This window comes from Leptonotus elevatus, chromosome 1, assembly GCF_054856555.1.
Source record: "Leptonotus elevatus isolate MCC_2025b chromosome 1, RoL_Lele_1.0, whole genome shotgun sequence".
In the NCBI taxonomy this organism is placed as follows: domain Eukaryota; kingdom Metazoa; phylum Chordata; class Actinopteri; order Syngnathiformes; family Syngnathidae; genus Leptonotus; species Leptonotus elevatus.
The window spans coordinates 4,400,808-4,413,921 of NC_141239.1; the positions used below are offsets into that span (position 1 = coordinate 4,400,808).

Below are 13,114 nucleotides of genomic sequence, written 5' to 3' on the forward strand. Positions count from 1 at the left end.
GAGGCTGGGTCAAGTTGAGTGGACGTGGGGAAAAGAGAGGCCGAAACGAGGCGGCGCAGGGCGCGACGATCGGGCCTCTCGGCCTCTCGGCACACAGCTCGACTTTTCAAGCCGCGGGGCCGCCATCTTGGGACTCCCAAGAAACGTATGTCGGCATACGCATTTGGCTGCAAAATGCCTACATGTGTAGCGGTAAACTGCACAAATCGCCAGTTTAAAGGCTGTGGACGAACATTTCCCCTGCAAGTATGGAAAGATGAAAGAAAAAGATGATTTTCTTTTAAGATGAAAGAAAAAGAGGGTACATACTTGCTAAAATAGCGGCAGCTGGCAGTCGCTAGACTGTCTACGTCAGTCAATTAGATCCATTTCATTATATTGTCATTAGCCAACCAAAATGCTTTCTTTCCATTGTCGTTCGCCAGCGGAAGCTGGACAGCGGCCATCTTATCACTCCCATCTCGTAAGCAGACTACTGTATAAACTATACGTAAACGTACAGATTAGACATATGCAGCTCATAGGCTCTTAGTATATAAATAATGCTGTTTCTATTAAGTACCGTCTCAAAGGTTCTCCAATTTTGATACTGTAAACGTATAGGATCGTATGCCGAGAAGCGTTTCTTGGGAGTGGTAATATGGCGGCCTCGCGGCATCAAAGCAAAGTGACTTCCTGTGCAAACGTAAAGGTAAAGCTAATTCAACACAGTATATTTCAAATGTTCTACTTTTAGTAAGTTTTGCATGACCAAATATACATTGCACAGATTTTTTTAAAATTAAATTTCCAATAAACATATATTTTTTTAAAATACATTTTACTTTAATTCAACAAATAATCGACATCAATCCATTAAAGAGTTGAAAGTACAAGATGTGGTTTTATACTGTGTTAATAGATGTTCGACAGTACCATGCTTAATTACAGTATTGTTTTTGTTATTTGTGGACCAAACTTCAATTCAAACATTTAGAAAATATTTGTCTTACATCAAAGTTTCGTCAAAACTAGAATGATAGTTTTATCTGCATCTGTAAAAGAGGTTCACAAATACAATTGTTATTGTGCCAATCTGATACATCTAAAAATAAGGTAATACTAACAGGCTACACCACAAGGTGGCGTTGTCCACACTTTTTGAAAGGTATGCATCGTTAGGAGGCAATTTTAAAAGTTGCATATTTTAAATACAATATAGCTCGTTATAATTGCATCTCTCAGCCCTTAACTGACATTGGAGAGTTAAAAAAAATCTCTCTAAATAAATTAAAAAAATTAAAATAAAAAATAACAAATAATAAATAAATAAAAAGGCAGCAACTTTTTAAAATGTATTTTCAGTTATTTATTGTTATCAATGCTGATGTGATTTTTTTTGGTCTACAAAAGTAACCGTAAATAACGTAAAACTGCGTGTATATATATATATATATATATATATATATACATACACACACACACACATCCATTTTTGATCAGTTACAGTATAAATATCCATGTTGAAGGGAATGGTGATCTATTTTCCATTGATACACTAAAAAGGTTCAACTTCTACAATTTGATTAAAAGGTGAACCAAAGCGAGCTGGTCTGAGCCATGAAAGTGAAAATGTTGTTTGTTGCTACTCACACGAGCACAGGTCTGACGGCGTTGTTCATGTTTCCGTAGGCGGCACGTCCCAGCAGTTCTCGGAAGCAGCTTTCGGCCAGCGTGGACGGATTCTCATCGCCGTCTTGATCCGACACGCATGGCGTGCTCGGATGCCCCGCCCCCACCCTGACACACACAATAAAAACAGACACATTCAGTATAACTGCAATTAACCATTACTTTAAGAATCGATTGATCTGGCGATTATTTTTCGATGATGCAACAAATCGGATAATAGAACAAAGAAGACATTATTCCTTCTTGAAAAAAACTGATCGTGATTCAGTTGCTGGTTTGGTCCGTTGGTCCGTAATGAAAATATTTTCATCTCATCCTTGCTGATGTTTGTGTAACACTTAAGTGATTATAACACGTGTTACTTTCATTAATAAACAAAATCATTTGACCAGTTACTGCCTCCAGAAATGTTACTTTTATTATTAAAATGTCGTATCTGATGAGTATTTATCAAGGCCTTGACATTTAAGAATTGATGTTCCATAATTAATCAATATCAGATTGAACTAAAGTGAATCAAATCGAAAAAAAATCTAAATCAAATCAAACTGAAACTCTTGTGAATTAGGGCTAAAAATCGATATCGAATCGATATTCCTTTTCATAGCCCAATATCGATTCAGAAAACCATGAATCGATATTTTTAAATATGGCTACCAAATGCAAATGTGCCCTTCTGTTATTCAGAGTAGCCCAAAAGGAGCCCAGTGTTTTTGCCACTTTATTTACATAGCGCTGTGGTTGCAATTGATTTAAATTATTATTTATTGTTTTGATCAAGTCATGTTCAATAAAACATACATGATTCATGTAGCTGTGGGATTCAAATGTAAATGTAAATATTCATATTAATGCATCAAATGACAGCAAGAAGTTTCTAGTTGCAGCATTGATACTTCTGAGAATGTCTTCCTCCAAAGAAAAGTCAAATTTGTACTGCACGAAATCCTTAACTGAATCGAAAATGAATTGTGAGTCGAATCAAACCAATTTTGTCAATCTGAATCGATACCCAGCCCTATTGTGAATCGATTGAAGAAATTAGAATCGATATGCAGCTCTATTCAAAGTGGGCATCCGTCAATGTTCCGTCAATCGTCACCAAAATGTATTGACGGATTGTCGATTACCTTGATGGACGAAAACCCCTTACTGTCAATGCTTAGTTTATCATTTTTTCGACTAATCGATTAATTGTCAACAAAATGGCCGTCCGTCAATATTGACGAGCATTGGGCATTGAAAAATATTCCACAACCCTGCCCAGCCAAAAGCACGTGTGAGGTCAATAGTAGGGCTGGGTTTTAAAAATCCAATAATTGATATCGAATCAATTTTTCTTTTAGAGCATGATATTGATTCATAATACCATGAATAGATTATAACTCATATCTTTTTTCTCTTGAATTAAACAACAAAATAGAATTTTAAAGGCCAAACATTTTTTGCATCTTACTGTTTTCTTCAAATTTATTGTTTACGTGTATTTAAAAGTATTTTCTTATATATTTATGAAAGAACTGACTTATTGCACTTTATGACAATTCAGAATCTTTTTTATTTATATTTAATGTTTGTGGAGTTTTTTTTTTATCATGTCCTTGTTATTTAAGAAGATTTGATGTTCCATAATTAATCAATATCGGATTAAACCAAGTTAATCAAATCCGGAAAAATCTAAATCGCATCAAACTGAACTCTTGTGAATCGAAATCGAATCGATTGAGGAAATTTGAATTGACACCTTGCCAAGGTTATTTACAGAAAACTAATGGGAAAACGAAAACTAAAATTCGAAAACTGTGGCAGGGTTTTTACTTTCTGGACCGAAATTTGCCACCTCTGATTGTCGCGCCGTTGTAACTACCGTGACTACTTCCGTAAATACCGGTACGAGGACTAGCTAGCTAGCTTCAGGGGCTTAAGACAAACTATGGTATGTTTTTACCTTCAGGTGCTGACTAGCTAGCTAGCTAGCTCCCTAGCTAGTTCCCGTTTACCTGCTAGGGAGCTAGCTAGCTAGCAGCAATGGCTAAAGCCAAACTGTGGCAGGGTTTTTACTCTCTTGAACTGGATTTGCCACCTCTGCACACAAGTAATACACATAAAAAAAAAGTTTTTTAAGAAAACTAATACTGAAACTAACTAAACAAAACTAAAATTAAGCATTTTTAAAATAACTAGAGCTGTTAAACGATATTTTTTTTTAAATCAGATTAATCACATCTTAGAATTTTGATTAATCGCTTAATAAAAAATGCTTTTTTTACAAAAAAAAATCCCCGCTAAATTTGCAGGGCAGAATTATGTGTTAATTCTTTTGACATTTAATGTTATGAGGAAGTTTTCAACATTTTTTATCTACTGCGCACGTCATCCTCCTCTTTTTCTAATCAGTTAATTACTTGCATAATTTAAAATGGAAAAGCATAATTTAAAATGAGGAAAAAAATGACCCCAATATTTTGACTAGTGATGCACTGAAAATTTTGGCTATCTTTGCCATTTTCGGCATTCGGCTGAAATAAAATTAAAGCCGAAAGAATATGGCCGAAATAGAATGTTGTGGTGGTGCAAGCACACAAAAAAACGCTGCAAGCAAGCGTCTGTTTGAATTAAACAGCAAACGCGGGGGTGAGTGTCCGCCTAGCACCCCGGAGGAGAGGGGCGTCGCTTGGTGTACAACATTTAAGTGGGTCGAAAAAAAAGACAGAACTGCCGTGTAGTGCAGTACAGGTGAGCCACTCTTTCACCTGCAGCGCCCCCCCATCCCTTTTTTTTTTAATAAGAGCTCCTTAAACACTTCCACTTTTACACCGGCATCCCGGTGGCCGTGCTAAATACTTGAGCTAATGCTAGCACTATTGCTTTCAACGGTTTTAAACACGAAAACACTTTCCGCTATCTGCGGGTGGCGACAGACCTGTACAGGACGCCAAGTGTGACTTTGCAGTCCGTTCCCGAAGCCAATTAGCTGGTGCGATTTATTTTTAAACGTTGGTGAATATGTGAATGTGCCGATTTTAAGTGCGCCGCACCTTGTCCCGCCGCACGCATCCGTGTCCGCCTGTGGTGCAATCGCACCGCCAGAAAATGCTCAACCCTCATTTGGTGTTTAATGTACCTTTAGCCAACATGTCTGCCGTGTGGGCACGTTTAAATTTATATTGTGCTTGGTTAAAATGCCGGCGCTAAATAATTTTTTATAATAATATTACAATTTTAATTAATTATAATAAATGCAATGATAGACTGAGATGTCCAGAGGAGAGATAGTCCGTATATTGGCAGAAGGATGCCGAGTTTCCAAATGCCAGGCAGAAGGTCGAGAGGAAGGCCAAAGAGGAGGTTTATGGATGTAGTTAAAGAGGACATGAAGGAAGTTGGTGTGAGAGCAGAGGATGTAGAGGACAGGGTTCGATGGAGGCAACTGATTGGCTGTGGCGACCCCTGACGGGAAAAGCCCAAAGCAAAAGAAGAAATGCAATGATAGTAAAAATTGGCAGAATTTTTTTTCGGCGTTTCGTCCAAGCATTTTTCATTTTCGGTTTTCGGTTTCAGCCAAACATTTTCATTTCGGTGCATCCCTAATTTTGACATGAACAAATATACTAAATGTGATACGCAAACATTTAAAAACGCTTTCCTTTAATGCATGTAATTATCATCCACTGTCACGCTAAAGGATAATGTATGGTAAAAATTAATAGCGCGATTAATCTTCGTTAAACATGATTTATGCGATAATTTTTGTGTGATTAATTAATCAGTTAACGCTTTAACTTTGACAGCACTAAAAATAACTCAAACTAATTAAAACTAACCAAACCACCCTGAGAACTAATTAAAACTAAATTAAAAAACAAAACTCAAAAAGAAATAATAACTCAAATGACAATTCCAAAACTCTAATATATATAAATGTATATAAAGGACGCCAAGATGGCAGACAGCGGCGGTGCTGCGGCCCAACCCAAGCCAGATAATTGGAAGCTGCCTGGCATCATGTGAGGACGCTCCAGTCGGAGCAGAGAGAAATCATCATCCTTACCCGGGGAAAAGCTGCCAGAGGAGGAAAGGAAGGAAAATGTCTGACCAGGTCTAAAAATAGATTTCTGTTGACATGGAAACTACCTCCATGGCAAAAACTAGAAATAAACTGAAAAGACCCATATCCTATCTTTCCCAAATGAAATGACTGGAAATTCCATGAATCCACCTGTATGGTTGTCTTGTCAGCAACGGCAATAATGTTCCCGGGTCAAATTGACCCAGGCTATGCTTCATTTTGAAAACGCATTCCCAATAACTGATTTTGTTGCAAATATTTCAAGTCAACCATTTTGAACAAGTTCCATCATCAAATACTGCTATTTGCTCTTTAACTTTGACCCGCGCTATGTTTCATGCTCCAAAAGCATTCTGATCATTATAGCCCTTCACTAACTCAATGACTGTCAGCCATTTTCACGGAAGCAACCCATTTGCTCCCGGCTGTTTTGTTAAATTCCAAAAAGTCTATTGCCTATTTTACGTGTGGAAGTTTGTGCGTCAAATAACCGTCACAGCCATGTCGTCTTCGGCACCACAAAGTCATCGCCACAGCCAAGACGTCCTTCGTCACAGCTAACCAAGACGTCCTTCGTCACAGCTAACCAAGACGTCCTTCGTCACAGCTAACCAAGACGTCCTTCGTCACAGCTAACCAAGCCGTCAGCGTCACAGCTAACCAAGACATCCTCGTCACAGCCAAGTCATCATCGTCACAGCTAGACAAGTCGTCACGTCACAGCTAAACAAGTCGTCATCGTCAGTTAACCAAGCCATCATCGTCACAGCTAACCAAGCCGTCATCGTCACAGCTAAACAAGCCGTCATCGTCACAGCTAACCAAGCCGTCAGCGTCACAGCTAACCAAGCCGTCAGCGTCACAGCTAACCAAGCCGTCAGCGTCACAGCTAACCAAGCCGTCAGCGTCACAGCTAACCAAGCCGTCAGCGTCACAGCTAACCAAGACATCCTCATCACAGATAACCAAGTCTTCCTCATTACAGCCAAGAAGCCATAGCCCCAGCCAAGTCAGGTCAAGGCAAATCAGGTGCTGTCACATCACGCTCGTTCCAATCATGGCGACCAGTCCACTCACGTCCCACCCAGTCATGGCGACCAGTCCACTCACATTCCACCCAGTCATTATTGTCTGCTCACTTTTCTCCCTATGTTTGATAAAATGTCCTCATATAGCACTTGATTCCTGCCTCACGGCCTTGCTTCCCCACATTTGGGTCCACCATCCCTAAACCACTCACGCCCACCCTGACATTGGGCAGTAGAAGACAGCCAGATGCACCTAGATTAATCAGCCATTCATATTACAGCAGGGTGTGTCCTGCCTAGACCTCAACTGGGGTTCATGATGCCTCAAATTTCATTTGTAAGGCTCTAATATTAGTTGTTCTATGCAGAGGATAAAGAATCTAGAAAAGCAAATACTGTTACATAGCCAGTGTACATGCTCGTACCGCCATGGCTCGCACCTTGAAAACATGCAAGTTGTGTCACTTGCATCTCGAAGGCACCAGTGTACTGTCTCTACGAGCTACGTTGTGTTACCTGTCCATGTCGTCTGCGTCCTGCATGTTAAAGAGCATGGACGGGATGAGTTTGTCCATGTGCTGCGGCTCCCAGATGATGGCCTGCAGTTCGTCGTTGACCGTCTTTCGGACCACCCCCTGCAGACCCTTGATGCCCGCCACACGGATCCTGACACCAGCGTACGAAAAGCAACATTATCTTTGATGTTACAGACATTATCATCACATTGATATTTTCAAACCTAAAGCTATACATCTATTGCGGCATCGGTCATGTATAGACAGATGATAAATCTTTTGCAAAATAAATAATAGCTAGCTGGCGTCAATGGCTAAAGCAAACTGTGGTTAGGTTTTTAACTTTCTGGACCTGGATTTGCCACCGCTGATTGTCGCGTCGTAAATACCGTGACTACCGGCACGGGGACTAGCTAGCTAGCTTCAGGGGCTATAGCCAAACTATGGCAGTGTTTTTACTTTCAGGTGCTAGCTAGCGAGCTAGCTCCCTGGCTAGAGCTCCCATGGTGCTCGTTTACCTGCTAGGAAGCTAGCTAGCTAGCTAGCATCAATGGCTAAAGCCAAACTGTGGCAGGGTTTTTTAATTGCAGGTGCTTGCTAGCTAGCTAGGTAGCTCCCATGGTGCTTGTTTACCTGCTAGGGAGCTAGCTAGCTAGCATCAATGGCTAAAGCCAAACTATGGCAGTGTTTTTACTTTCAGGTGCTTGCTAGCTAGCTCCCTGGCTAGCTCCCATGGTGCTTTTGTTTACCTGCTAGCATCAATGGCTAAAGTCAAACTGTGGCGGGATTTTAACTTTCTGGACCTGCCACCTCTGATTGTCACACTGTTGTAACTACCGTGACGACTTCTGTAAATACCGGCACGAGAACTAGCTAGCTAGCTTGAGGCAGTGTTTTTACTTTCAGGCGCTTGCTAGCAAGCTAGCTCGCTAGCTAGCATCAATGGCTAAAGCCAAACTATGGCAGGGTTTTTACTTTCTGGACCTGGATTTGCCACGTCTGCGCACAATACACACACACACGCACGCACGCACGCACGCACGCACACACACACACACACACACACACACACACACACACACACACAAAAAACGAAAACTAATACTGAAACTAACTAAAACAAAACTAAAACTAAACATTTTTAAAATAACTAAAACTAATTAAAACTAACTAAATTTAAAAAACAAAACTCAAAAATAAATCAAAACTAACTCAAATGAAAATTCTAAAACTATCATATTAAACCCGGAAGTCACCATCAAGCAGTAAGTGACGAGCAAGGATCACGCGGTCACTAGCTGATCCAAGGTACCAACCTGGTCCTGGTGTCCGGGTCCTCGTGGGTGGAGTGGCACATGGCGCTGAACTGAGACACAAAGAAGTCATAGCGGCGGTGGTAGGATGGTGTATCCTCCTCGATGTTGGCGAACTTCACAAACTGGCCGCAGTAAAAAGCAAAACAAAAAGTCATCAGTGACAAATTGATAGGAAATACCGCTAGAGCAAAATTACCATTATTACCATATTATCACTATAATGGGAATTAGCAGTGGTTAGAGGTCCGCAACACCGCAAATTATGTAGTGTTAAATTGAGGTAAAAATCTAGTGTTAATTATTTTTGAGTTAATAGGTGTTGATTTGGGTATTGTAGTGTTAACACTAAAACTGTGAGAAATGAATACCAAAAAATGAAAGAAAATAACACTGACAATGTGAAAAATAACACTGATATGTGAAAGTAATAACACTTTAAAGTGTAAAAAGTTAACTTTTTTTGTGTCAAATAACACTACGGGTGTTGTAATTTCACTCTATCAAAGTGTTACATTTTTACACTTTTGGAAGTGTAAATTTAACTGGTGAGAACCGTATATAATTATATAAAACTCAGATAAAGTGTTAAACACTATGGGAGTTAAATTTACACTTCCAATTTTACTGTGATAGTTGGCGGCGGCAGTTGTTAGCAGTCTCTAGTGGCTTTTAGCAGTTTTTAGCGGCCTTAAGCTATTGTCATTGGTAATTAGTAGCTCTTAGCTGTTCTTCGGGGTCTTTACTAGTTGATAGATGCTGTTAGCAGTGCTTAGCGGTCATTCACTTTAGTTAGTGGTTGTTAGTATTCTCTAGTGCTTGTTAGCTGTTGTTAGTGTTGCTAGTGACCAACAGTTGTGAGAGAGAGAGAGAGTGGGGGGGGGGGGTGGAGAAACAGAGAGAACGAGAGATAGATCGATAGATAGATACTACGTTGAAGGTAGCACAGGTTGTTTTTGAGCAATAAACATAATTACATGCATTAAAGTAAAGCATTTAATAAATGTTTGCGTATCACATTTCGAATATCTGTTCATGTCAAAATATTGGGGTCATTTTAAATTATGCAAGTAATTAACTGTTTAGAAAAAGAGGAGGATGAGCGTGTGCAGTGGATCAAAAAAGATTGAAGACTTCCTCATAACATTAATTGTCAAGAGAATTAACACATAACCGGCGCTCTTCAAATTTGGCTGGAAAAAAATGTTGATAAAAAAAAAAAGCCTTCTAAAACACTGGCTCCTAATCTTAGAATTATTCTCAGATCAAATTACAATTGTGCTATTATAAAATGAAATGACTAAATAAATTATTTGATGGACATAAGTCAAAGATGTGTCATAATCCATATCTGATATGGATAGAATAATGTTTATTTCGTCATGATTCTCTCTACATGATGTGTGAATGAGCTCAATTCATGCTCTAAGTAGCTATGGAACCTTAGTCACGTCTTCATTCACGTTCTAAACACCACCACATTGGATTTCAAACGAAACGGACAAGATGTGCTTTAATTGCAGACTTCCACCTTTATTTTGAGAAGATTTGCAGTCTCGATACCCCTCGAAATTCGAAAAGTCCGTCGTAATGCGTATCGAGGACGACGGCGCGGGCGTCGGTTAGCTGCTTGCTATATGCTAGCATCAAATATCCTCAGGTTAATTAAGCTAAGTGCCCGTTTGAAACAAAACACCACAGTCATGAACGTAGCGATTTCCAGTCAGTTGTAATTCTGAGGTCCGTTTTGTGTATCAGAAAGCTTGCTTGGGATCAATAAAGACTCGGCAGCTATGCTTTAGGAAGCTAACGGCAGTAGTCATGAAATCCGAGAAGCTTTACCCGACCTGTTGCAATATAATTGCCTGTTGCGTCGCTAGAAGAATGTGACACGTATCCCATTACGCGCGCCTTAACCATGGACGCGAGCCATATTGGTGTAGCGTCGCTGGGAATCTGGGTTTGCACTCATGAGAGGGGACCAAAATAAAAAATGAAAAAATTCATTAATGGACCGAACGGAAAGTACGAAACTATTAAACCGATCGGCTTTGTCGGTTTTCAAAAAACTTTCCCTAATAATATATATATATATATATATATATATATATATATATATATATATATATATATATAGATATATATATAAAGATATATATATAAAGATATATATATATATAAAGATATATATATATATAAAGATATAGATATATATATATAGATATATATATATAGATATATAGATATATAGATAGATAGACAGATAGATAGATAGAGCGATTGATAAAGAAAGAAAATGTGACTGCTCTGGCTTTGTGCCTAATGAGCAGCTTTCAAGCCGCCATTTTTCTTTGTCTTGTGCCGTGACGCATAAACGGCCCACACAAACTACGTGCGCGCACACGCTGCACAGCAGACGTGGCTGCTTTGTGAGGGAAATGTCATTAACCCGAGAGTGAACCCCAAGGCGCCACCCTGCCTACAACCTGCCCGCTCCTCCATCAGCCTCCAAATACCACCGAGAAAAAAAGAAAAAGAAAAAAAGACCAGCTCGCCAAAGAAAAGACCACCTCAAGTCATAAATACAAATCCCACTCGTAAATAATGCAGCTCAGCCTCCTGCTGAGATGAACCTCCTACAGTGGAGCAGGCAAAAAAAAATCAAAAATGGAAGAGATTTGGGCAGCACGCTTGCCTCGTGTTTACCATGTCTGCCTCACAGTCAGAAGATCCGGGTTTGACTCTCTGTTGTCTCTATTTGTGAGGAGTTCTGCCAGCCCTTACGCGTTTTTTTCCCGCCCTGACATTGACTGGCAACCAAACCACTGATTTCGCCATGTGTCCTTATGTTTACTGACAACCAGTCCATTGTTTGTCTCTGTTCTGACATTGGCTGGCGACCAGTCCTTCATGTGCAGAGACCAATCTATTGTTTGTGTATATATTCTGAGATCGACTGGCGACCACTGATTGGTTGAGTGGAGACCAGTTGGTTGTTTCTGGAATTCCAGATAAGAAGTTTGTCTGTCCATCTATTTTCCCTCTTTTGCATTGACCTTGAAGAGTGCGCAAAGGTGGCGGCGCGTCTGACATTTACCGCTTGCAGGCTCATCATATTAACAATCATGATGAGGCGCATGCTCCCCAGGATGTCATAAAAGCCATTTTCAGTGGCAGCGTTACCTTCAATTAGCAGCTTAAGCGCTAACGTGCGCCTGCAGGCAGACTGGTCGCCTCCATTATCTTGTGAAAAGGCCACAAAAGAAGAAACTCAAAAGCTATTTTGCATTTGAGTGCTGACAAACAACATGGCTGAAGTGAAAAGGACTTTCTATTCAAAGAACAGCTACTAATTGTACCTCGATTTCAAAGCACCATTTTTTGTGACATGGTTGCGGATAACGAAAAGCACCACGATGTCAAATAAAAATGTCAAAATAGCGGCTGTCGAAAGATATATGTCTTTGAGTATTGTTATATTATCAGCTTGTGCGAGTTCCTACAGTGCATTTGAGGGTATCTGATGACTTCTAGGGAACTATTCGCTTTTCGTTTGTAAAACAAAGTGTGTGTTGTTTTTAAGTGCGTGTGTGCAGAGATGGCAAATCCAGGTCCAGAAAGTAAAAACCCTGCTACAGTTTAGCTTTAGCCCCTCGTGCGAGCTAGCTAGCTCCCTAGCAGGTAAACAAGCACCCAGGGAGCTAGCTAGGGAGCTACACATAGTGGTCTCACCGAGTTGGTCCCCAGAACCTGTAGATCCGGCTCCCTGGACTCCAGTAGCTTGGCCACCATGTGCAAAAAGCTCTCCACAAAGGGTTTGATGCTCTGCGAGTGGCAGGCCATCAGCAGCTGATCCAGAGCCTCCATGGCGATCACCACGTTCCTGAGTACACAAGCGCATTGTTTTTAGCTTGAAAGCCTTAATAAAAGAGGAGAAAAAGCAGTGCAGAGGCTAGTGAGCAAAGCGGCTAACACAAAACATTTAAAGAGGTACCACTATCACTAACAGCGCCAATATGATGCTAACACAAGGCTAACGTGGCCGCTAACATGGCAGAGGCAAGAGACGTTCCAGAATGCTAAGACTGTGCTAACGACTAGGCCATATTTGTTGTTATCGCTTCCTGCTTCCTTGCTGTATACAGTAGTAAGGTTGCTACTTCTTTGGCTCATATCAAAATGTACAAAGAAATGGTTCGGCAGTCGTCATGTTTCGGTTCGGTGGGGGTTGGGTTTTTGTTTGTTATGGGTGTTCTTGTTGTTTTTATCTGTGGCTGGTGTTTTTTGTCTTATGTTCCTGGTTTCTTCCCTTGTCTTGTTATGTCTAACCACATCCACGTGTGTGTGCCTTCCCTTCCCCAGGTATGTCTCATTAGTGTTGGTGTATTTAGTCTGTTGTTTGTCCAGTCTGTGTGGGTGCATTGCCTATGTTCTGTGTGGAAGTTCGTGCGCCAAGTCATTGCCACAGCCAAGTCGTCTTCGCTACAGCTAAGTAGCCATTGTCACCACCAAGTCATC

The 13,114-nt window shown here is 40.4% G+C and overlaps 1 protein-coding gene across 4 annotated transcripts in view; it reads right to left on the bottom strand.

The window, feature by feature from the left end:
• efr3a (EFR3 homolog A (S. cerevisiae)) overlaps window positions 1-13,114 on the bottom strand; it is a 73,731-nt gene that overhangs the window by 35,038 nt on the left and 25,579 nt on the right. For all 4 annotated transcript variants that reach the window (XM_086079742.1, XM_086079760.1, XM_086079749.1 and 1 more), the window contains exons 4-7: window positions 12,329-12,479; window positions 8,600-8,721; window positions 7,285-7,434; window positions 1,633-1,779 (exon numbers count right to left, since the gene is read on the bottom strand). In XM_086079742.1, the coding sequence (XP_085935868.1) occupies window positions 1,633-1,779; window positions 7,285-7,434; window positions 8,600-8,721; window positions 12,329-12,479 (570 nt within the window). The remainder of the gene's footprint in view (window positions 1-1,632; window positions 1,780-7,284; window positions 7,435-8,599; window positions 8,722-12,328; window positions 12,480-13,114) is intronic.